Consider the following 26,467-nt stretch of genomic DNA (forward strand, 5'->3'; position numbering starts at 1 on the left):
ACCAATGGCATTTTTCACAGGACTAGAACAAAAAAAATTACGATTTATATGGAAACGCAAAAGACCCCAATAGCCAAAGCAATCTTGAGAAGGAAAGAGGGAGTTGGTGGAATCAGGCTTCCTGAATTCAAACTATACTCCAAGGCTACAGTGATCAAGACAGTATGGTACTGGCACAAAAACAGAAATATAGATCAATGGAACAGGATAGAAAGCCCAGAAATAAACTATGGTCTACTAATCTATGACAAAGGAGGCAAGGATATGCAATGGAGAAAAGGCAGCCTCTTCAATAAATGGTGCTGGGAAAGCTGGACAGCTACAAGTAAAAGAATGAAATTAGAGCACTTCCTAACACCGTGCACAAAAAAAAACTCAAAATGGATTAAAGACCTAAATGTAAGGCCAGACACTATAAAACTCCTAGAGGAAAACAGGAAGAACACTCTGTGACATAAATCACAACAAGATCTTTTTTGATCTACCCACTAAAGTAATGGAAATAAAAACAAAAATAAAAAAGTGAGACAATGAAACTTCAAAGCTTCTGCACAGCAAAGGAAACTGTAAGCAAGATGAAAAGACAACCCTCAGAATGGGAGAAAATATTTGCAAACGAATCAACAGACAAAGGATTAATCTCCAAAATGTATAAAAAGTTCATCCAGCTCAATATCAAAAAAAAAACAAACAACCCATCAAAAAATGGGCAGAAGACCTAAATAGCATTTCTCCAAAGAAGACATACGGATGGCCAAGAGGCACCTGAAAAGCTGCTCAACATCACAAATTATTAGAGAAATGCAAATCAAAACTACAATGAAGTATCACCTCACACCAGTTAGAATGGGCATCATCAGAAAGTCTACAAACAATAAATGCTGGAGAGGGTGTGGAGAAAAGGGAACCCTCTTGCACTGTTGGTGGGAATGTAAATTGATACAGCCACTTTGGAGAACAGTATGGAGGTTCCTTGCAAAACTAAAAATAGAATTACCGAGAGGAGAAAAAGATGGCGGCGAAGTAGAGAGACGTGGAGTGCATCCCTCTCCACAGATGCATTGGGAATGCACGGAAGGACACAGTCATTCCCACAGAGAACCAGCTGAACACCAGCAGACGGCCTCGGACACCGGAAAGGGCTGCGGAGAACCTGACATAGCCGACTGAATATTCGTCTAATCCAATACTTGGACATTAGTCTGAGGCTTGGACAGTCTTCTATAAACACCTCTATCACCAGGACAAGCAACCCCAAAAGCTTGGACAACCATGAGGAAACAAAGAAACACCATGCAGGCAAAGGAGCAGGAAAAAAACCCACAAGACCAAATAAATGAGGAGGAAATAGGAAAAATGCCTGAAAAAGAATTTAGAGTAATGATAGTAAAAATGATACAAAATCTCGATAACAAATTAGAGAAAGTACAAGAAACAGTTCATAAGAACTCAGAAAAACAAACAGCAATGGATAACAAAATAACTGAAATTAAAAATATTCTAGATGCTCTAACCAGCAGAATGACTGAGGCAGAAGAACGAATAAGTGAGTTGGAAGATAGAATGGAAGAAATAAACGCCACAGAGCAGGAAAAAGATAAAAAAATAAAAAGATTAGAAGACAGTCTCAGAGACCTCAGTGATAACCTTAAACGTACCAACATTCGAATTATAGGCATCCCAGAAGAAGAAGAAAACAAGAAAGGGTCTGTGAAAATATTTGAAGAGGTTCTAGTGGAAAACTTCCCCAACATGGGAAAGGAAATAATTCACCAAGTCCAAGAAGCACAGAGAGTCCCATACAGAATAAACCCAAGGAGAAATACACCAAGACACATATTAATCAAACTAACGACAATTCAACACAAAGAAAAAATATTAAAAGCAGCAAGAGAAAAGCAACAAACAACATATAAGGGAAAACCCATCAGGATAACAGCTGACCTTTCTACAGAAACTCTGCAGGCCAGAAGGGAATGGCAGGATATCCTGAAAGTCCTGAAAGAGAGAAACCTACAGCCAAGAATACTTTACCCAGCAAGAATCTCATTCAGATTTGAGGGAGAAATCAAAAGCTTTCCAGACAAGCAAAAGTTAAGAGAATTCAGCACCACCAAACCAGCCTTACAACAAGTGCTAAAGGAACTTCTCTAAGTAGGAAACACAAGAAAAGGAAAACACCTACAAATACAAACCCAAAACAATTCAGAAAATGGTAATTGGAACACACATGTCAATAATCACTTTAAATGTCAATGGATTAAATGCTCCAACCAAAAGACACAGACTGGCTGAATGGATACAAAAACAAGACCCTTCTATATGCTGCCTACAAGAAACCCACTTCAGACCAAGGGATACATATAGACTGAAAGTGAAGGGATGGAAAAAGATATTCCATGCAAATGGAAGTCAAAAGAAAGCTGGAGTAGCAATACTCATATCAGACAAATTAGACTTGAAAGTAAAGACTATTAAAAGAGACAAGGAAGGGCACTACATAATGATCAAGGGATCCATCCAAGAAGAACATATCACAATGGTAAATATCTATGCCCCCAATATAGGAGCACCTCAATACATAAGGCAAATGCTAACAGCTATAAAAGGGGACATCGACAGTAACACAATTATAGTGGGAGACTTGAACACCCCACTTACATCAATGGACAGATCATCCAAACAGAAAATAAATAAAGACACACAAGCTTTAAATGACACATTAGACCATCTCGACTTAATTGATATTTATAGGACATTCCATCCAAAAACGACAGACTACACGTTCTTCTCAAGTGCACATGGAACATTTTCCAGGATAGATCATATCTTGGGTCACAAATCAAACCTCAGCAAATTCAAGAAAATTGAAATCATATCAAGCATCTTCTCAGACCACAACGCCATGAGACTAGATATCAATTACAGGAAAAAAACTGCAAAAAATACAAACACATGGAGGCTAAACAATTCACTATTAAACAACCAAGGAATCATTACAGAAATCAAAGAGGAAATCAAAAAGTATCTAGAAACAAATGACAACGAAAACACAACAACCCAAAACCTATGGGACGCAGCAAAAGCAGTTCTAAGAGGGAAGTTTATAGCAATACAGTCCTACCTTAAGAAACAAGAAAATGATCGAATAAACAACCTAACCTTACACCTCAAACAACTAGAGAAAGAAGAACAAAGAAACCCCAAAGTGAGCAGAAGGAAAGAAATCGTAAAGATCAGAGCAGAAATAAATGAAAAAGAAAGGAAAGAAACCATAAGAAAAATAAATAAAACTAAAAGCTGGTTCTTTGAGAAGATTAACAAAATTGATAAACCATTAGCCAGACTCATCAAGAAAAAAAGGGAGAAGATGCAAATCAACAGAATTAGCAATGAAAAAGGAGAAGTCACAACGGACACCTCAGAAATACAAAACATCATGAGAGACTACTACAAGCAACTATATGCCAATCAATTGGATAACCTGGAAGAAATGGATACATTCTTAGAAAAATACAATCTTCCAAGACTGAACCAGGAAGAAATAGAAACCATGAACAGACCAATCACAAGTACAGAAATTGAGGCAGTGATTAAAAATCTCCCAACACACAAAGCCCAGGACCAGATGGATTCACAGGCGAATTCTATCAAACATTTCGAGAAGAGTTAACACCTATCCTTCTCAAACTCTTCCAAAATATTGCAGAAGGCGGAGCACTCCCAAACTCATTCTATGAGGCTACCATCACCCTGATACCAAAACCAGGCAAAGATGTCACAAAAAAAGAAAACTACAGACCAATATCACTGATGAATATAGATGCAAAAATCCTCAACAAAATACTAGCTAACAGACTGCAACAGCACATTAAAAAAATCATACACCACGATCAAGTGGGGTTTATCCCTGGGATGCAAGGATTCTTCAATATACGCAAATCAATCAACGTGATACATCATATCAACAAATTGAAGGATAAAAACCATATGATCATTTCAATAGATGCAGAAAAAGCTTTTGACAAAGTTCAACATCCATTTATGATAAAAGCTCTCCAGAAAATGGGCATAGAAGGAAATTACCTCAACATCATAAAAGCCATATATGACAAACCAAAAGCCAACATTGTTCTCAATGGAGAAAAACTGGAAGAATTCCCTCTAAGAACAGGAACAAGACAAGGGTGTCCACTCTCACCACTGTTATTCAACATAGTTTTGGAAGTATTAGCCACAGCAATCAGAGAAGAAAAAGAAATTAAAGGAATCCAAATTGGAAAAGAAGAAGTAAAATTATCACTCTTTGCAGATGACATGATACTATATATAGAAAACCCTAAAGACTCTACCAGAAAACTGCTAGCACTCATTGATGAGTTTAGTAAAGTAGCAGGATACAAAATTAATGCACAGAAATCTCTTGCATTCCTATACACTAACAACGGAAGAGCAGAAAGAGAAATTAAGGAAACTCTCCCATTCACCATTGCAACCAAAAGAATAAAATACCTAGGAATAAACCTGCCTAAGGAGGCAAAAGATCTGTATGCAGAAAACTTTAAGACATTGATGAAAGAAATCAAAGATGACATAAACAGATGGAGGGATATACCATGTTCCTGGATTGGAAGAATCAACATCGTGAAAATGACTGTACTACCCAAAGCAATTTACAGATTTAATGCAATCCCGATCAGATTACCAATGGCATTTTTCACAGAACTAGAGCAAGAAATCTTACGATTTGTATGGAAACGCAAAAGACCCCGAATAGCCAAAGCAATCTTGAGAAGGAAAAATGGAGTTGGTGGAATCAGGCTTCCTGACTTCAAACTATACTACAAGGCCATAGTGATCAAGACAGTATGGTACTGGCACAAAAATAGAAAGGAAGATCAATGGAACAGAATAGAGAACTCAGAAGTAAGCCCAAACACATATGGGCACCTTATCTTTGACAAAGGAGGCACGAGTATACAATGGAAAAAAGACAGCCTCTTCAATAAGTGGTGCTGGGAAAATTGGACAGCAACATGTAAAAGAATGAACTTAGAACACTTCCTAACACCATACACAAAAATAAACTCCAAATGGATTAAAGACCTACATATAAGGCCAGACACTATCAAACTCCTAGAGGAAAACATAGGCAGAACACTCTTTGACATACATCAAAGCAACATCCTTTTTGACCCACCTCCTAGAATCATGGAAATAAAATCAAGAATAAACGAATGGGACCTCATGAAACTTAAAAGCTTTTGCACAGCAAAAGAAACCATAAACAAGACTAAAAGGCAACCCTCAGAATGGGAAAAAATAATTGCCTATGAAACAACGGACAAAGGATTAACCTCCAAAATATACAAGCAGCTCATGCAGCTTCATACCAAAAAAGCAAATAACCCAATCCACAAATGGGCAGAAGACCTAAATAGACATTTCTCCAAAGAAGACATACAGATGGCCAACAAACACATGAAAAGATGCTCAACATCACTCATCATCAGAGAAATGCAAGTGAAAGCCACAATGAGGTATCACCTCACACCAATCAGAATGGCCATCATCACAAAGTCTGGAAACAACAAATGTTGGAGAGGGTGTGGAGAAAAGGGAACTCTCCTGCACTGTTGGTGGGACTGTAAGTTGGTACAGCCACTATGGAAAACAATTTGGAGGTTCCTTAAAAAACTACAAATAGAACTACCATATGATCCAGCCATCCCACTCCTGGGCATATACCCAAAGAAAACCATAATCCCAAAAGAAACTTGTACCATAATGTTTATTGCAGCACTCTTTACAATAGCCAGGACATGGAAGCAACCTAAATGCCCATCAACAAATGAATGGATACAGAAGATGTGGCATATATATACAATGGAATATTACTCAGCTCTAAAAAGGGATGAGATGGAGCTATATGTAATGAGGTGGATAGAACTACAATCTGTCATACATAGTGAAGTAAGTCAGAAAGAGAAAGACAAATATTGTATGCTAACTCACATATACGGAATCTAAAAATGGTACTGATGAACTCAGTGACAAGAACAGGGAAGCAGATACAGGGAATGGACTGGAGAACTCGAGGTATGGGAGGGGGCGGGGGGTGAAGGGGAAACTGAGAAGAAGCGAGAGAGTAGTACAGACATATATATACTACCAACTGTAAAATAGTCAGTGGGAAGTTGCTGTATAACAAAGGGAGTCCAACTCGAGGATGGAAGATGCCTTAGAGGACTGGGGCAGGGAGGGTGGGGGGGAATCGAGGGGGGGGGCGTCAAGGAAGGGAGGGAATATGGGGATATGTGTATAAAAACAGTTGATTGAACCTGGTGTACCCCCCAAAAAAATAAAAAAAATAAAAAAAAAAAAAAAAAAATAGAATTACCATATGACCCAGCAATCCCACTGCTGGGCATATACCCAGAGAACACCATAATTCAAAAAGACACATACACTCCAATGTTCATTGCAGCACTCTTTACAATAACCAGGACATGGAAGCAACCTAAATGCCCATCAACAGATGAATGGATAAAAAAGATGTGGTACATGTATACAATGGAATATTACTCAGCTGTAAAAAGGAATGAAACTGGGACATTTGTAGAGACATGGATGGACCTAGAGACTCTCATACAGAGTGAAGTGCGTCAGAAAGAGAAAAACAAATATTATATATCGACATATGTGGAATATAGAAAAATGGTACAAATCAACCAGTTTGCAAGGCAGAAATAGAGACACAGATGTAGAGACCAAACATATGGACACCAAGTGGGGAAAGTTGGGAGGGTTGGGGGGGAATGAATTGGGAGATTGGGATTGCCATATATACATTACTAATAAGAGAAAAAATACCAAATTGTACACTCTAAATATATGTAGTTTATTGTATGTTATCTATACCTCAATAAAAGTTCTCAGAAAAAAAAAAGAAAGAAAATAACCTGGGGGGGTGGGGGGGACAATGCATTTAAAGGTTCATGCACCATGATCAAGTGAGATTTATACCAGGGATGGAAGGATGGTTCATCAACATTGACAAATTGAAGAATAAAAATCATATGATTGTCTTAATAGATGCATAATATGGATATGGAACATGCATACCTCAACATAATAAAGGGTCATGTAGGACAAGCCCATGTCATGCTCAATGGTGAAAATCTCTTAGATCAAGAACAAGGCAAGGAAGCCCAATCTCACCAGTTTTATTCAGCATAATATTGAAAGTCCCAACCACAGCAATAACACAAGAGAAAGAAACAAGAAAGCATCCAAATTGAAATGGAAGAAGTAAAACTTTCATTGTTTGCAAATGACATGATACTGTGCAGAGAAAATCCTAAATATGCTACCCCAAAACTACTAGAACTAATCAATGACTTTGGTAAAGTTGCAGGATACAAAATTAATACATAGAAATCTGTTGCATTTACATACACTAGCAATGAATTTCAGAAAGAGAAATTAAGAAAATAATCTATAAGACACTGATGAGAGAAGTTGCTGATGACACAAACAGATGGAAAGATACACCATGTTTGTGGGTTGGAAGAATTAATATTGTTAAATTACCATATAAATCAGAGCAATCTACAAATTCAATGCAATCCCTATCAAAATACCAATGGCATTTTTCACTGACCTAGAAGAAATAATTCTAAAATGGCAAGGAAATGCAAAAGACCCTGCATAGCCAAAATAAAATTGAGAAAGAAGAATAAAGCTGGAGATATCACACTCCCTGATTTGAAACTATACTACAAAGCTATAGTAATCAAAACAATATGGTACTGGCACAGAAACAGACATATAGATCAATGGAACAGAATAGAGAGCCCAGAAGTGAACCTACATTTATATGATCAAATAATCTGTGATAAAGTAGGCAAGAATATACAATGGGCAAAAGACAGCATCTTCTACAAATGGTGTTTAGAAAGCTGGACAGCTACATGCAAAATAACCTGGACTACTCTCTCACCCTGTGCACAAAAGTTAATTCAAATGAATTAAAGACTTAAATGTAAGACCTGAAACCATAAAACTCCTAGAAGAAAAGAGATGCAGTAAGCTCTTAGAATCAATCTTAGTAATTTTTTATTAATCTTTCTCCTCAGGCAAAGGTAATAAAAGCAAAAATAATCAAATGGGACTATATGAAACTAAAAAGCTTTTATCCCCATGAAGGAAACTAGCAACAAAATCTAAATGAGATGATGGATGTTCACCAAACATATTGTAATACTCATGTCCTGATGTATATAAGTCAAATCATTATGCTGTACACCTTAAATTTGTACAGTGCTTTATGTCAATTATATCTCAATGAAACTTAAGGAAAATAAATAAATAAAATACATTCTTACAGAAAAATAAAAAAGTATTTCTTCTTGCCCCCCAGGACATGGCCTTGCTCACTCCTTGCCACATTCTTGCCCAGACTGTAGTAGTAACTTCTGAACTGGCCTCTTCTTTTTTTTTTTAAACTCTCTTTTTGCCCCATCTTAATCCATCTGTCAGTGCCCTTTTAAAAGTCTAATCATACCACTCACTTTGATTAAATTATTTGATTCCAATTGACAAAAAGATAAAGTAGACATTTCTTAGACTATCACATGAGGATTTTCATTTTTTAGTCTGATTTTTTTCATAATGAGCTATATTCTAGCCAGAGGAACTATTCAGTTTTCTGAGCAGTTTAGTAACTAAGAAATTTTGTAACATACTCTTAACACCTCGAATTTTTATTGCAAATAGCATTTCTTTAACTGAAATTTTCCTCCTTTGTCTTTTTTACTTGTCTTTTTTACTTGTCTTTTTTACTTGTGTTACCTTTGAGATTTAGTCTCTAAGTTTTATCCTCTATTATATAAGTCTCTGATAACTTTTGCCAGTTAACCACTCCCCCCCAGCTATTTTATTGCATTTTCTTTATTTATTGCATGTCTACCTCTAAATTTAGCTGATAGAGACTAGAGATCTGAGCTAGTCATCTCAGTATTTCTTGCAACCTAATTATCTACGGCAGTTAGAACAATGTCTGACACATAGCAATATGTGTTTGTGGGATAAATAAATGAATGAAGAGGAGTCCACACCAAAACTCTTACAGAAGATTTTACATATTCTATCTGATGGCAAGCAAATGCTACTCTACAAAAAGATTTACTCTAGTATGGAGATATTATTTACCCAAGATCAAATATTCAGTGTCAGTATAAAATCCTGAGTTTAACATTACATATGTAGTTGGTGATGGAACTGGTGAAAGGACTGGTGTTTGAAATGCTTATGTTGCAGGAAGGGAGACTCCTTCCAGGGCCCAAGAGTAGGCTCTTGTCTAACACTCAAAAATGAATTGTTGGAGGAGACACATGTGCTGACAAAGCAAGAGACTTTACTGGGAAGGGGTGCCCAGAGCAGAGAGCAGGAGGGTAATGGAAGCTTGGAGGACTGCTCTGCCACATGGCTCGCAGTCTCAGGTTTTATGGTAATGGGATTGGTTTCTGGGTTGTCTCTGGACAAACATTCTGACTCAGGGTCCTTTCTGGCGGCGTGTGCATCTCTCAACCAAGACAGATTCCAGCAAGGAGAATTCTAGGAGGTGGGTAGGACATGTGGACTTGTGTCTCTTTTTGACCTTTCCTGTATTCTTCTGTTTGGTGGTGGCTTGTTTGTTCCATGTTCCTTACCAGGATTTCCTGTCATAAAATAACTCATGCAAATTGTTATTGTCTGCCTGGCCAGGGTGGGCAGTTTCAGTCTGTGTTTCCCCTAACACTTACACTAGTGTCCCTCTTGTCTATCAACCTGACTGCTACTTAAAGGAGGAGTGAATTATGAAGTTTATTTACGTCGTTTTGACATATACCATATGTATGTAGTCAAAGATTTTCAGTTAACTAATGTTTGCAGTTGATTTTTATTAGTCTTCAACTTCAAGAGGTTTACTTATATTCCTATTTCATCTAAACTTTTAAAAATAGGAGTGAATGTTGAATTTTATTAAATTCCCATTTAGTATTTGTTAATATGATGGTTTTTCTCCTTTAAAATATGATGTAGTGTTATATTGATTTATTGCTTGACATTGGACCATTCTTGAACTCCTGTACCATATCTTCCTTGGTCAAGGCATTATTCTTCTGATAGTAATGTATTATATCTGCTAACAGTTCATCTGGTTCTTTTGAAGTTACTTCACTATAATAATGGGTTTCTATTGTTTACATGTAAATATTAAGCAATATAACTCTTCATTATATTTCAGAAATCATTTGAAACAAGCATTGAATCAAACTTAACCCAAAAGCTGAATTTAGATATGGAAGTTCTAGAAGGTCTACCAAGTCAGGAATATGACAGCTAACATTTATTAAGTGTTTAATTTGTGCCAGTTACTCTTTTAACTGCTTTATATTTATTAACCCATTTAAATCCTATGACATTCCTATGAAACAGAAATTATTATTATCCCCATCTTGGCACTGAGGAACTGAGACACATAGATGCCAAGTACTCAGGGTCACAAAGATGGTAAATGGTGGATTTCAACTAAAGCATTCTGGCTTTAGTTAGCCAGAGCCTATGTTCTTTAGAATTATGCAGTATTCCCCCAACATGACACTGGGGAACACAAATCCCAAGAACAATCTGTTTAGAGACGAAAATCTTGACAATCATTGTTAACATATAATTGACCATTTAAACAATGTAGAATGTATAAGAGAAAATACCGTAACAACATATCATCTATTAATATAACAATACAGATTGGGGAATAACTGTATTTATTTAAAAACTTAAATATTACCAAAATAATAATACTTTTTTTCATCTTTTCAGCAATCTTGACACAGAAGAACTATGTGGTAAGTTTCTTTAAGGCCAAACCCATTACTTGCTTTAGAATAAAAAAGAACACTCTCTTAAATATTTCTACAAACCCTGAAACTAATGTCATAGATTAGGAGTTCTGGAATAAAGTAATAGATAGTTGAATTCTCAAGGAATTTATCTTTATTCATGAGTTTTGCTCAAGCATGTATTTCACTGAGAAAGAGTTGGCCCTTTGTTCATAGGAGGAGAATTATTATTGCAATTAGTACAATGTTTCACAAGAATATATTCCACAAGCCTGAATATATTTTTAAATTGTTGTTTAATACAACTTCATTATTCACTTCAAATATATTGTGCAGAGCCTTTTGTTATTTTTTTGCAAAGCTGATCTCTTGATATGTAAAAACAATTTTGTCCCATACCTTGCCTAAACCATTTCTGGGATGTCACTTGCAAAACAAGTGATTCAGTGGGGAGAGATGTCTTAGCAAATTCCTGATTTAGTGGCCTCTTCATTTATTTTCTTCATTTTTGTGAGTGGAAACAAAAGTAATAGGCTAGAAATATGAAAAAGCAAATGTTTTTGAGATTTATTCTTTGTTTAAAAGTTTGTCTTCTGTAATAATAGAACTAGATTAGGAACCTACTCTGTATTTATTTTAAAAGTTTGATTATGGTTTTCTCCCATAGTTTTAGTCAGGGAACTAGTTAGGGGGTTTTAATTCAACCTAATTGCTCTGTATTTTTAAACCCAGTGATTGTACTTCCAATTGTGTGTTATAATCCTTCCCCTCTGTTCAAGAATATGCATTTTAATTTCGAAAGTGAAGTTTCATTTCCTATTGTTTTGTGAACAAAAAGTAAACATATTCTAATCAAAATGGATTCTAATCAAAATAAAATTCTTCAGTCCCAGCAAGTGCAATATGTAGACTCACACCCAGCACAAATTCTCTCATTTATGTGGAAGGCGCAGTGTTTGATTGACATGGAAAATGGATTTCGTGTGCTCTTTGGTAGAAGCCAGTTAAAAGGTCCAAGTATCTAAAACTTTCATTCTGTTGCTTTTACTTAGTTTGTCAGTTTATTAAGTTATGGATCTAGAATTCAAAACAGATATTTCTTATTTTATTTATGAAAGTAATATTTAGCTATTTTTTAAATTTAGCAACACAGAATTATGTAGGTGTATAAGATAAAATGTTTCATGCACCTCTCTTTTCCCTGATACTGATCTCCACTGCTAAGCTGCTTGGAATGTATTCATCCAGGCATTTTTACACATGTAATGGCATTGACATATATGTGTATATTTTCTTCCAACAATGAGGTAATACTGTAAGATTAGTACAAGTGCACACTATCTCATTTTATTAAAAAGGCTGCATAGTGCCCCATTTACATGAAAATTTTCAACCAAATCCCTTTTAGGGGGTTTTCAGGTTGTTCCCAACTTTCCACTGGAACAAACAGCACTGAAGTAAATATCCTTGTTTGTATTCTCTTTGCCTTCTTGTACAAGTAGCTCTGTAAGATAGATTCCCAAAAGTGTAGTTACTTGGTCAGAGGTTCTTCCAGTGTTCACACCCACCAGCAGCATATTGGCAAGTCAAGATTACTCACTTTCCTAAATAGTACCTTTAGGCTTTAACTTATTCCTACCAATCAATACATTACTTGACTTTAATTAGGTAATTGTGTTTGAACTCTGGCATTGAGTCTTTGGCATTCTATTTGTGCCATCTTTTATCTGTGATCTAAAATCTATTGGGGGCATAATTTTTACTTTCCTGATCTTACACAGCTTATAACTGTTTTTGTACTCTTACTCATTTTTCTTTATTGGAATATAATCGCTTTACAGGGTCATGTTAGTTTCTACTGCACAATGAAGTGAATCAGCTATATGTATACATATATCCCCTCCCTCTTGGACCTCCCTCTCACAAAGTGTCCCCATCCCATCCCTCTAGGTCATCACTGAGCTGAGCTCCCTGTACTATACAGCAGATTCCCACTAGTTATCTATTTTACACATGGTAGTGTGTATATGTTAATCCTAATCTCCCAATTTGTCCCACCCTCCACTTTCCCCTCTGTATCCACATGCCCATTCTCTATGTTTGCGTCTCTCTTCCTGCTCTGGAAATAGATTCATCTGTATCATTTCTCTAGATTCCACATATATGCATTAATATATGATATTTGTTTTTTCATTCTGACTTACTTCACTCTATATGACAGACTCTAGGTCAATCCACATCTCTACAAATGACCCAATTTCTTTCCTTTTTATGGCTGTGTGATATTCCATTGTACATATGTGCCACATCTTCTTTATCCTTTTCTTTGCTGATGTCCTGCCTATTGTAAATAGTGCTACAATAAATATTGGGGTACATGTGTCTTTTTGAATTATGGTTTTCTCAGAGTATATGCCCAGCAGTGGGATTGCTGGGTCACATGGTAGTTCTATTTTTAGATTTTTAAGGAATTTCTAGACTGTTCTCCAGAGTGGCTGTATCAATTTACATTCCCACCAACAGTGCAAGAGAGTGCCCTTTTCTCCACATCCTCTCCAGCATTTATTGTTTGTAGACTTTTTGATGATGGCCATTCTGACCAGTGTGAGATACCTCACTGTAGTTTTGATTTGCATTTCTCTAATAATTAGTGATGTTGAGCATCTTTTCATGTGCCTCTTGGATGTCTGTAAGTCTTCTTTGGAGAAATGTCTATTTAGGTCTTCCACCCTTTTATGATTTTTTTTTTTATATTGAGCTCCATGAGCTGTTTGTATATTTTGGAGATTAATCCATTGTCTGTTGCTTTGTTTGCAAATATTTTCTCCCATTCTGAGGGCTATCTTTTAGTCTTATTTATGGTTTCCTTTGCTGTGCAAAACATTATAAGTTTCATTAGGTCCCATTTGTTTATTTTTGTTTTTATTTTCATTACTCTAGGAGGTGGGTCAAAAAAGATCTTCCTGTGGTTTATGTCAAAGAGTGTTTTTCCTGTGTTTTCCCCTAAGAGTTTTATAGTATCCACTCTTACATTTAGGTCTTTAATCCATACTGGGTTTATTTTTGTGAATGGTGCTGGGAGTGTCCTATTTTCTTTCTTTTACGTGTAGCTGTCCAATTTTCCCAGGACCACTTATTGAAGAGGCTGTCCTTTCTCCATTGTAAATCCTTGCCTCCTTTGTCATATATTAGGTGACCATAGGTGTGTGGGTTTATCTCTGGGCATCTATCCTGTACCATTGGTCTATATTTCTCTTTTTGTGCCGATTTCATATTGTCTTGATTACTGTAGTATGGACTGAAGTCGGGGAGCCTGATTCCTCCAGCTGTTTTTCTTTCTCAAGATTGCTTTGGCTATTCAGGGTCTTTGTGTTTCCATACAAATTTTAAAATTTTTTGTTCTAATTCTGTGAAGAATGCCATTGGTAATTTGGTAGGGATTGCTTTGAATCTGTAGATTGCTTAGTATAGTCATTTTCACAATATTGATTCTTCCAATCCAACAACACGGTATATCTCTCCATCTATTTGTGTCATCTTTCATAAATTTATCAGTATCTTACAGTTTTCTGAGTACAGTATTTTGCCTCCTTAGGTAGGTTTATTCCCAGGTATTTTATTCTTTCTGTTGTGATAGTAAATGCGAATGTTTCCTTAGTTTCTGTTTCTGGTCTTTTGTTGTTAGTTAATAGGAATGCAAGACATTTCTGTGCATTAATTTTGTATGCTGCACTTTACCAAATTCACCGACTAGCTCTAGTAGTTTTCTGGTGGCATCTTTAGGATTTTCTATGTATAGTATTATGTAATCTGCAAACAGAGACAATTTTACTTCTTTTCCAATTTGGATTCCTTTTTTCCCTTCTTCTTCTCTAATTACTGTGGCTAGGACTTCCAAAACTATGTTTAATAAGAGTGGTGAGAATAGACATCATTGTCTTATTCCTGATCTTAGAGGAAATGCATTCAGTTTTTCACTATTGAGAATAATGTTTGCTGTGGGTTTGTTGTATATGGCCTTTATTATATTCAAGTAGGTTCCCTCTAAGCCCACTTTCCGAAGAGTTTTTATCATAAATGGTGTTGAATTTTGTCAAAAGCTTTTTCTGCATCTATTGAGATGATCATATGGTTTTTATCCTTTAATTTGTTAACATGATGTATTTTGAAGAATCCTTGCATTCCTGGGGTAAATCCCACTTGATCTTGGTGTGTGATCCTTTTAATGTGTTGTTGGATTCTCTTTGCTAATATTTTGTTGAGGACTTCTGCATCTGTATCCATCAGTGATATTGGTTTGTACTTTTCTTTTTTTCTAGTATTTTTGGCTTTGGTATCAAAATGATGCTGGCCTCATAGAATGAGTTTGAGAGTGTTCCTCCCTCTGCAATTTTTCAGAAGAGTTTGAGAAAGATGTGTTAGCTCTTTTCTAAGCTTTAGATAGAATTCACCTGTGAAACAATCTGGTCCTGACTTTTGTTTGTTGGAAGATTTTTAAACATAGTTTCAATTTCAGTGCTTGTGATTGGTCTGTTCATATTTTCTAATTTTTCCTTGTTCAGTCTTGGAAAGTTGTACCTTTCCAAGAATTTGTCCATTTCTTCCCACTTGTCTGTTTTATTGGCATATAGTTGCTTGTAGTAGTCTCTTATGATCCTTTGTATTTCTGCAAGGTCCATTGTAATTTCTCCTTTTTCATGTCTAATTTTATTGATAAGTTCTCACCCTTCTTTTTTTGATTAGTCTGGCTAAAGGTTTATCCAATGTGTTTATCTTCTCAAAGAACAATCTTTTAGTTTTATTGATCTTTGCTATTGTTTTCTTCATTTCTATTTCAGTTATTTCTGCTCTGATCTTTATGATTTCTTTCTTTCCACTAACTTTGGGTTTTCTTTGTTCTTCTTTCTCTAGTTGCTTTGTGTGAGTTAGACTGTTTTTTTTGTGTGTGTGTGATTTTTCTTATTTCCTGAGGTGAGATTGAATTGCTACAAACTTCCCTCTTAGAACTGCTTTTACTGTATCCCATAAGTTTTGGGTCATTGTGTTTTTGTTGTCATTTTTTCTATGTACTTTTTGATTTCCTCTGATTTCTTCAGTGATCTCTTGGTTATTTAGCAGCACACTGTGTGCTCCATGTGTTTGTGTTTTCTTATAGTTTTTTTTTCCCTGTAATTGATTTCTAATATCATAGTGTTGTGGTCAGAAAAAGATGCTTGATATGATTTCAATTTTTTGAGGTTTATTTTGTGACCCAAGATGTGATCTATGGAGAATATTCCATGTGCTTGAGAAGAAACTGTATTCTGCTGCTTTTGGATGGAATGTCCTATATATCAATTAAATCTATCTGGTCTGTTGTGTCATTTAAAGCTTGTCTTTCCTTATTTATTTTCTGTTTGGATGATCTGTCCATTGGTGTAAGTGGGGTGTTAAACTCCTCCACTATTATTGTGTTACTGTCTGTTAGCATTTGCCTTATATTTTGAGGTGCTCCTATGTTGTGTGCATAAATATTTATAATTGTTATATCTTCTTGGACTGATCCCTTGATTAGTATGTAGTACCCTTCCTTGTCTCTTGTAATAGTTTTTATTTTAAAGTCTATTTTGTCTGATATGTGTATTTCTTCCAGCTTTCTTTGATTTCTATTTGCATGGGATATCTTTTTCCATCCCCTCACTTTTAGTCTGTATGGGTCCCTAGGTCTGAAATGAGTCTCTTGTAGATAGCATATATACAGGTCTTGTTTTTGTATCCGTTCAGCCAGTCTGTGTCTTTTGTTGGAGCATTTAATCCATTTACATTGAAGTTAATTATCAATATAAATGTTCCTATTACCATTTTCTTAATTGTTTTGGGTTTCTTTTTGTAGGTCTTTTTCCTCTCTGGTTTTTCCCACCTAGAGAAGTTCCTTTAGCATTTGTTGTAAAGCTGGTTTGGTGGTGCTGAATTCTCTTAGCTTTTGCTTGTCTGTGAAGCTTTTGATTTCTCCATCGAATCTGAATGATATCATTGCTGAATAATCTTTGTTGTAGGTTTTTCCCTTTCAATACTCTAAATATATCCTGCCACTCCCTTCTGGCCTGCAAAGTTTCTGCTGAAAAATCTGATAACCTTATGTGGATTCCCTTGTATGTTATTTGTTGTATTTCCTTTGCTTTGTTTTACTTTTTTTCTCTGAATTTAATTTTTGTTAGTTTGATTAATATGTGTCTTGGGGTGTTTCTCCTAGGGTTTATCCTGTATGGGTCTTTCTGCTCTTCCTGGACTTGGGTGGCTACTTCCTTTCCCATGCTAGGGAAGTTTTTGACTATGATCTCTTCAAATATTTTCTCATACCCTTTCTGTTTGTTTTCTTCTGCGACCCTTATAATTGAAAAGTTGGTTCATTTAATGTTGTCCCAGAGGTCTCTGAGACTGTCTTCAATTCTTTTCAGTCTTTTTTCTTTATTCTGTTCCTTGGCAGTTATTTTTACCATTCTATCTTCCAGCTCACTTATTCGTTCTTCTGCCTCAGTTATTCTGCTTTTGATTCCTCCCAGTGTATTTTTCATTTCAGTTATTATGTTGTTCATTACTGTTGTTTTGTTTTTTAATTCCTCTAGGTCTTTGTTAAACATTTCTTAGGGCTCCCCTGGTGGTGTAGTGGTTAAGAATCTGCCTGCCAATGCAGGGGACACAGGTTCAGTCCCTGAGCTGGGAAGATCCCACATGCCATGGAGCAACTAAGCCCATGTGCCATAATTACTGATCCTGCACTCAAGCCTGTGAGCCACAACTAATGAGCCCACATGCCACAGCTCCTGAAGCCTGCATGCCTAGAATGCATGCTTCGCAACAAGAGAAGCCACTGCAATGAGAAGCCTGTGCACCACAATGAAGAGTAGCCCCCACTCATCACAGAGAAAGCCTGCATGCAGCAACAAAGACCCAACTCTGCCAATAAATAAATGCAAAAAAATTTTTTCTTGTATTTTCTCTATCCATGCCTCCATTCTATTTACAAGATTTTTGATCTTTACCATCATTACTCTGAATTCTTTTTCAGGGAGGTTGCCTATTTCCTCCTCATTTATTTGGTCTTGTAGGTTTTTACCTTGCTCCTTCATCTGTAACATATTTTTTTGTCGTCTCATTTTTGATGGGTGTGGCTATGTTCTTGTCTTACTAGTCATTTGGACTGAGGCTTCCAGCACTGTAGTTTGCAGGCTGTTGGATAGAGCCAGGTCTTGGTGCTGAGATGAAGACCTCACTCTGATTAATATTCCCTGGGGCCTGAGGTTCTCTGTTTGTTCAGTAGTTTGGAGTTGGCACTCCCACCAAAGGAGCTCAGGCCTGACCCCTGGCTTGATTATTGCTGAATTCTTTCATTGAGATTTGCAATTTTATTTGCACTTTGCAGAGCTATTCTCAGAAGACATGTAGAATGTAGTTTCAGACCCTCTTGAGTGGTTCTTTTAAACTTTGAATATCTTCTGTTCTTAACCCTTGCATTTATAGTCCACTCTCAGCCAAAAATGTTTTCTCTCCCCTTACTCATTTTTCCTGAACTATATTGCAAATCTTGAACTTGGTAGCTGAGTATTTTAAGACACTTATGGATGGGTGATGAATAATTGCAATGAAAGTTCACATAGCTAGAGTGAATGATCTGAAAGCATAAAGAAACATTAGGAGCAAGGTTGAATATATTCTGTAGTCTAAGTTTTCATCTACTTAGTTTTTGCCTACCAATTATTTTAAAAGTTAGCTAAATTCTATAAATAAGATATATAAGACAGGGTGCAAGAAACTCCAATAAAAATTGTATAAGCCTTATATTCCTTTAAAGTTCCTTTAAGTAGCTGTGCCCAAAGTCCCTCTAGTCAGACTGTAGAGGAGTACCAGCTTGCATTACCAGATCCTGGGCAGTGCTGAGGGACTTGTGCTAGCTGGGTCTGGGTGCTAGAAAATCAAAAGTCTCCATTCCAGACTGTTAGAGCTATGGCTGCTTGGCACATTTATAAAACCAACTAAAAGAGTTGTAAAACAGTTTGAGTGACACTGATCCATTTGCCCCCAAAATAACTCATTCTTAGATTTCCAACTGATGCCTTTATTCACAGCATGGGGGTTCTAACTCTCTGTTTTTCTCTCTGTCATCTCAGTTATTTTCTTTCCTATCCAGTACTCTGCTTGGGGAGTTATAGCAAGGTACACACTATGGGACTCATTTAAACTCATGAAAATGCTTTGTGAGATCATTTCCCAGTGTGGTCTTTGTGGCAGCTATGAGCTCTCTGGTTCTGACTTGGAATTCTTGGGCCAGACCTGAAAACTCAACAACTTGAAGGATTGAGATGCAGAATAGAAAAAACTCTGTAATTTGGTGATGTGACACCACCAATTAAGTACAGTAGGGAAGGGAGAAATTGACCTTTGTTTAGCTATTTTTTTGTGTGTGTGTGGCCGCATAGCCTGTGAGATTTTAGTTCCCTAACCAGAAATTGAACCCGTGTCCTTGGCAGTGAAAGTACAGAGTCCTAACCACTGGACCACCAAGGAATTCCCTGGTTAGCATTTTAATAGAGAAGATGTTGCATTGAACATCCACGAGGAGATAATTTGCTTTCTGAGAGGTAATTTATGAAATACATCTCTTTATAACTCTTTCTCTATTCTTTAATTATACTTAGTATCCAGACTCTTACTTTTCAAAGCCTCTTCACTTAAACTGAGGAGAATTGGTTCTCACACATTTTCATATGTGACATACAATGATATTTTGCTCTTGCCTGTGAAACCCTATTGGTTTGCAAATTGGGCCTTGTATATAGAGGGCACAGGGAGACTGAAGAAAGAGGCAGACCACTCCACATCGGTAGGTGGCAGGTTTAATAGACAAGGGAACTTACCCTTCCATGTAAGACTTACTTACAAGGCTTGTCTTGGGCAGCTACAAAATGAGTAGATCTCTGCATCATCACTCTATAATTATATATAGAGGCCTTAGTTGGATTTAGTCATGTATACCATCTAGATTGCTCTCTCAAAGTAGTGTCCTTGAAAATGGTTCCCACTGTGGAAATGGTGGGGAAAGCATACATTCCAAAGACAGGCAAGTGGATGAGGAGCCTCCAGTTGCCTGGGTATAGCTTGCAGGTCTATCAGTGGTCACAGCCTCTACATGACCTTCTCCAAACCCATATACAGGTTTCAATAAAAGTAGGTCTTTTCTCCTGGAAGTTATCCCAGTTACAAAGGACAAGAGTTTGAAGGAATAAATATTTGTTTTGAATTTTTCTTTCTCTCTAATGCTAAACACATTTGTCCAGCTCACATTGGTAACATGATTCAAATAAGGAACATGAGTCATAGTAACAGGAATAAAACATTAGTTCCAGCTTAGCCACTTCCAAAGTCATCATCGACCTTCCCTCTCTGCTTGCCATATCTTGGAGTATTCAGATATACTGCTAAAATTTCAGGCTTCTACCCACTTCTACCTCATAGCTTTGATATGACCTATGGTTCTTGTTCTGTGACTTATTACTCCTGGCAATTGATACTACTCTTGTCTCTCCTGATGGTGTATCACCAGTATTCCCCAAGCCTTCCACAGTGTATTCAGATAACCCTTTTAATAGAAAAATTTGAGGATGTCATTCTCCTTTTCAAAATTGTTCCATGGCTCCCCATCACCTATAGTGGTTCTCAAATCAATATGCCTATAATCTCCTAGTGAGCCTGTAAAAAAATGGTGAAACCTGGGCCTCAACCCAAAGATTCTGATTTAACAGATGAGAACTTAATAATATTCACATCTAAGAAGTACTCCAGAGCAGTGCTTCTCAAACTTAAATGTACCTATAACTCATGTAGGAGCTTATTAAAATGCAGATTCTAACTCAGTAGGTCTGAGGTGGGCTTGAGATGCTGCATTCCAACAAGTTCCTAGGTGATGCTGACGCTGCTCATCTACAGGCCAAAGTTTGAGCCGTGAGGCTCTAGGGAATTATCTGGAGGATCCAATGCAGATGGTCAAATACACTGACCTAGACTTAAGGATAAAATTTAGAGCACCTAGCAAGGAATATTTCCTACACATTCAGCTATCTCTTCTCCTTAAATATCTCCCAATCCTGTCTTTTATATCCTAGAAATTTTGAACTACATATACTCCTACAAACATTACAAGATATCACCTGTTTCCATGCCTTTGTTTACCCTCCCTCTGATTATTCAGTGGATTACTACTTAGCTGTTAATTCAGGCCTTGATGTCTCCTCTATGAAGCCCTCTCTGACTTACTCCACATGGAGTTTGGCATTATTTGCTCTGTACTTAAATTGCACATTTTACCTGACTCTTGAACCATTGTCTTGAACAATGATCATGTGTATGGCAGTTGCTTGTTGGAGTGTTTATTTCCCCTACCTGATTTCAGGCTCCTTAAATATAGGCTCTGTCTTTTCATCATTTCAAGTTCATATTCCAAGTTCCTAGTATAGCTCTTGACACATAGAAGGCACTAAATATGTGTGTTAAATCATGGAATGAGTAAATGAACCCTTATCACAATGAAGTGGAGAGGGAATTATCTCCTTTTATCTATGTTAAATGTCTCTGACTTTTTCACCTAACTTCCCTCTTTGAGTTCATTGGCACCCTACTTGCCCTGGCATGTGTGCTGCAGTGTGTAACTTTAAAACAGTTTGAATGACCCTGAGCTGTACCACCTCAAAATAAACCTTACAATTAGATTCACAACTTAAGCTCCTGTTCAGAGCTTGGGTATTGTAACTCTTCTCAGAGTTATTTCCTTTGTGATCTAATATGTTGCTTGGGGAGTAATTGTTTGTTTGTTTGTTTTTTCTAACTACTTGAATAGGTGAGAAGAATAAATGAAGAAAGGAGGGAAGGTAGGAAGAAAGAGGAAGGCAGGCAGGCAGGCAGGAAGGGTAGATAGTCACCTCTTAAGCCTCTAATCATCATCTTCTCATGTACTTTATCAGCACATACCTGTGTAGGTTTGATTTCATCACGTCTTCTTAAGCCAGTCATCTGTTGATGGGCATTTGGTTTGCTTCCATGATTTGGTTATTGGAAAGACAGCTGCCATGAACATTGTGATGCGTGTATCTCTTCAAATTAGTGTTTTTGTTTTTTCTGGATATATATCCAGGAGTGGAATTACTGGATCATATGGTGGTTCTATTTTTAGTTTTTTTAAGGAAACTCCATGCTGTTTTCCACAGTGGCTGTACCAATTTACATCCCCACCTGCAGTGTAAAATGGTTCTTTTTCCTCCACATCCTCTCCAACATTTGGTATTTAAAGACTTATTGATGATAACCATTCTGACAGGTGTGATGTGATACCTCATTGGGGTTTTTATTTGCATTTCTCTAATAATTAGCAATGTTGAGCATCTTTTCAAGTACCTGTCAGTGATCTGCTATGTCTTTGGAAATATTCAGGTCTTCTGCTCATTTTATGATTGAATTTTTGTTTTTTTGATACTGAGTTTTATGGGCTCTTTGTATGTTTTGAATATTAACCCATTATCAGTTGCATCATTTGCAAATATTTTCTCCCATTCCATAAGTTGTCTTTTGGTCTTATTGATTGTTTTCTTTGCTGTGTAAAAGCTTTTTAGTTTAATTAGGTCCCATTTGTTTATTTTTGCTTTTATTTCTTTTGCCTTAGGAAACTGAACCAAGAAAATATTGCTATGATTTATGTCAAAGAATGTTTAACCTATGTTCTCTTCTAGGAGTTTTATGGTTTCACTTCTTACATTTAGGTCTTTAAACCATTTTGAGTTGTATACGGTGTGAAGAAATGTACTAATTTCATTGTTTTGCATGTAACTGTCCAGTTTTACCAGCACCACTTGCTGAAGAGACTGTTTTCCCTTCATTGTATATTCTTGCCTCTTTTGTCATAGATTAACTGACCACAGATGTGTGAGATTATTTCTGGGCTCTCCCTTCTGTTACATTGATCTATGATTCTGTTTCTGTACCAGTACCACACTGTTTTGCTTACTCTAGCTTTGTAGTATAGTCTGAAGTCTGAGAAGTTTATGCCTTCAGTTTTTTCTCAGGATTGCTTTGGCTTTGGGTATTTTGTAGTTCGATATAAATTTTAGGGTTATTTGTTATAATTCTGTGAAAAATGTCCTGGGTATTTTGAAAGGGATTGAATTTAATCTGTAGATTGCTTTTGGTGGTATGGCCATTTTAATGGTATTAATTCTTTTATTCTAAGAGTATGGGATATCTTTCCATTTCTTTGAATCATCTTCATTTCCTTCATCAACGTTTTATAGTTTTCAGAGTATACATATTTTACCTCCCTGGTTGAGTTTATTCCTAGTTTTTTGTTTGTTTGTTTGTTTTGATGTGATTTTAAATGGAATTATTTTTTACTTTCTCTTTCTGATAGTTCACTATTGGTGTAGAAACACAACAGATTTCTGTATGTTAATTTTGTATCCTGCTACCTTGCTGAATTCATTTATTAGTTCTAATAGTATTTGTGTGGAGACTTTAGGGTTCTTTATATAGAGTACAATGTCATCTGCAAATAGTGACAGTTTTAGCTTTTTCCATCCCATCTGAATTCCTTTTATTTCTTTTTCCAGTCTGATTGCTGTAGCTAGGACTTCCAATACTATGTTAAATGCAACAGTGAGAGTGGGCATCCTTGTCTTCTTCCTGAAGAAGTGGGAAGGCTTTCAGCTTTCACCATTGCGTATTATGTTGGCTGTGCGTTTGTCATAAATGGCCTTTATTATGTTAAGACATGTTCCCTCTGTACCTACTTTGATGTGGTACATGAATCATTATAAAAGATGTTGAATTTTGTCAAATATTTTTTCTGTGTCTATTGAGATGATCATGTGGTTTTTGTTTTTCCTTTTGTTAATGTGTTCTTTCACATTGATTGATTTGCATATGTTAAGCCATCCTTGTGACACAAATGAATCCAACTTGATAGTGGTATATGATCCTTTTTCTGTATTGTTGGATTTGGTTTGCTAATATTTTGTTGATTATTTTTATATGTACATTTCATCAAAGATATTGGCCCGTAATTTTCTTTTTTGTGAGCCTTTTCTTTTGTGAGTCTTTTGTCTGATTTTTGTATCAGGTTAATGATATCAGGCTATCAGGCCTCATAGAATGAATTTGGGAATGTTCCTTCCTCTTCAATTTTTTGGAATAGTTTGAGAAGGATAGATATAAATTCTCCTTTATATGTTTGGTAGAATTCCCCAGTGAAACCATCTGACCCTAGACTTTTGTTTGCAGGGAGTTTCTAAAATTATTATTGCAGATTGTATTTCACTTCTAGTGATCAGTCATTCAAATTGTCTGTTTCTTCTTTACTTGATCTTGGCAAGCTGCATGTTTCTAGAAATTAATCCATTTTTTTCTGGGTTGTCCAATTTTTCAGCATGTAACTTTTCATAGTATTCTCTTATAAATTTTTTTTTTGGTGTCTCTGTGATCTCACTTGTTATTTCTTCTCTTTCATTTCTCTTTTTGTTCATTTGGGTCCTCTGTTCTTCTTGGTGAGCCAGGCTAAAGGTTTATCAATTTCATTTATCTTTTTGAAATACCTGCTCTTTGTTTCAGTGATCTTTTCTGTGTTTTTTTTTTTTTTTATCTCTATTTTGTTCATTTCCTCTCTGATCTTTATTATTTCCTTCCTTCAGCTGACTTTGGAATATATTTGTTCTTCTTTTTCTAATTCTTTTAGGTGTTAGGTTAGGTTGTTTATTTGAGATTTATTTTGTTTCTTGAGAAAGGCCTGTATTGCTATGGACTTCCCTCTAAAAACTGCTTTTGCTTCATCCCATGGATTTTGGAAATTTGTGTTTCCATTTTCCTTTGTCTTGAGGTATTTTCTGATTTCTTTTTTTTTATTTCATCATTGATCCATTGGTTTTTTAGTAACATACTGTTTGATCTCCACATGTTTGTTCTTTTCCTGTTTTTCTTTCTGTAGTTGATTTCTAGTTTCATGCTGTTGTGGTTGGAAAAGATGCTTGATATAATTTCTATTCTCTTAATTTGTTGAGATTTGTTTTGTGACCTAGTATGTGATCTATCCTGGAGAACATTGCATGTGCACTTGAAAAGAATGAGTATCCTGCTTTTTTTTTTTGGATGTAATGCCTTGTAGATGTCAGTTAAGTCCAACTGGTCTATTGTGTCATTTAGGCCCCCTTTGCCTTATTGATTTTCTGTCTGCGTGATCAGTCAATTGATGTTAGTGGGATGTTAAAGTCCCCTTCTATTATTGTATTATTGTTGATTTCTCCATTTTGTTTGTTAGTATTTGCTGTATATATTTAGGTGCTCTTGTGTTGGGTGCATATATGTTTCTGAGTGTAATATCCTCTTCTTATATTGATCCCCTTACCATTATTATGTAATGCCCTTCTTTGTCTTTTGTTACAGCCTTTGTTTTAAAGTCTATTTTGTCTGATATAAGTATTGCTGTCCCCACTTTCTTGTCATTTCCATATATTTTTCCACCCCCTCACTTTGAGTCTGTGTGTGTCTTTCACCCTTAAGTGAGTCTTTTGTTGGCAGCATAATGGAGAGTCTTGTTTTTTTACTCAATCAACCACCCCATGTCTTTTGACTGGATCATTTAGTGCATTGGCATTTAAAGTAATTATTGATAGGTATGTATTATTGCCACTTTATTTCTTTTTTCCCAGTTGTTTTTGTAGCTCTTCTTTGTTCATTTCTTCTTCTTCTTGAGTTTCTCATTGTGGTTTAATGATTTCTTTTGTAGTATATTTGAGGTCCTTTCTTTTTGGTTTTTGTGTACCTATTGTAGGTTACCATGAGTTCATATATGTTGCCCCATAATTATACCTACTTGCTTTAAACTGATAATCATTTCAGTTCAAATACAGTCTAAAAGATCTACATTTTTTACTCCCTTCCCCCATATTTTGTGTTTTTGATGTTATATTTTACATCTCTATGCTTATCTATTTACTGTTTATTGTAGTTATAGTTGCTTTTATAATTTGTTGTTTCATTTTGTTTTTCAATATACCTACTGGCTTATCTAAGTGATCTTCAATCCTTACTAGATATTTGCCTTTCTTATTGGGATTTTCCCTTTCCTATAGATTCTTCCTTATTTTTAATTGGAGAAGACCCTTTAAAATTTCTGTTTTGGTACATTTAATATTGCTGAATTTTTTTTAGTTTTTGCTTGTCTGAGAAATTATTTCTCCTTCTATTCTAAATGATGATCTTGCTAGGTAGAGAATCCTAGGTTGCAGCTTTTTCCCTTTCAGGACTTTGAATGTATCATGTCACTCTCTTCTGACCTGAAAATTTTCTACAGAGAAATCAGCTGATAGCTTTATGGGGGTTCCCTTGTAACTGACTCTTTGTTTTTCTCTTGCTGCCTTTAGAATTCTCTCTAACTTTTACCATTTTACTTATGTTTTGGTGTGATCTTTGTGTTTATCTTGTTTGCGACCCTCTGTGCTTCTTGTACCTAGAAATCTGTTTCTTCTTTAGGTTTGGGAAGTTTTCAATCATAATTTCTTCAGGTACAT

General features: G+C 36.0%; 1 protein-coding gene across 1 annotated transcript in view; it reads left to right on the forward strand.

Annotated features, from left to right (window-relative positions):
• Positions 1 to 26,467, forward strand: part of NECAB1 (N-terminal EF-hand calcium binding protein 1) — a 260,566-nt gene that overhangs the window by 106,629 nt on the left and 127,470 nt on the right. Inside the window, exon 4 of the mRNA XM_057736117.1 lies at positions 10,867 to 10,892. Within this exon, the coding sequence (XP_057592100.1) occupies positions 10,867 to 10,892 (26 nt within the window). The remainder of the gene's footprint in view (positions 1 to 10,866; positions 10,893 to 26,467) is intronic.

Source organism: Hippopotamus amphibius, chromosome 5 (genome assembly GCF_030028045.1).
Source record: "Hippopotamus amphibius kiboko isolate mHipAmp2 chromosome 5, mHipAmp2.hap2, whole genome shotgun sequence".
NCBI classification, from domain to species: domain Eukaryota; kingdom Metazoa; phylum Chordata; class Mammalia; order Artiodactyla; family Hippopotamidae; genus Hippopotamus; species Hippopotamus amphibius.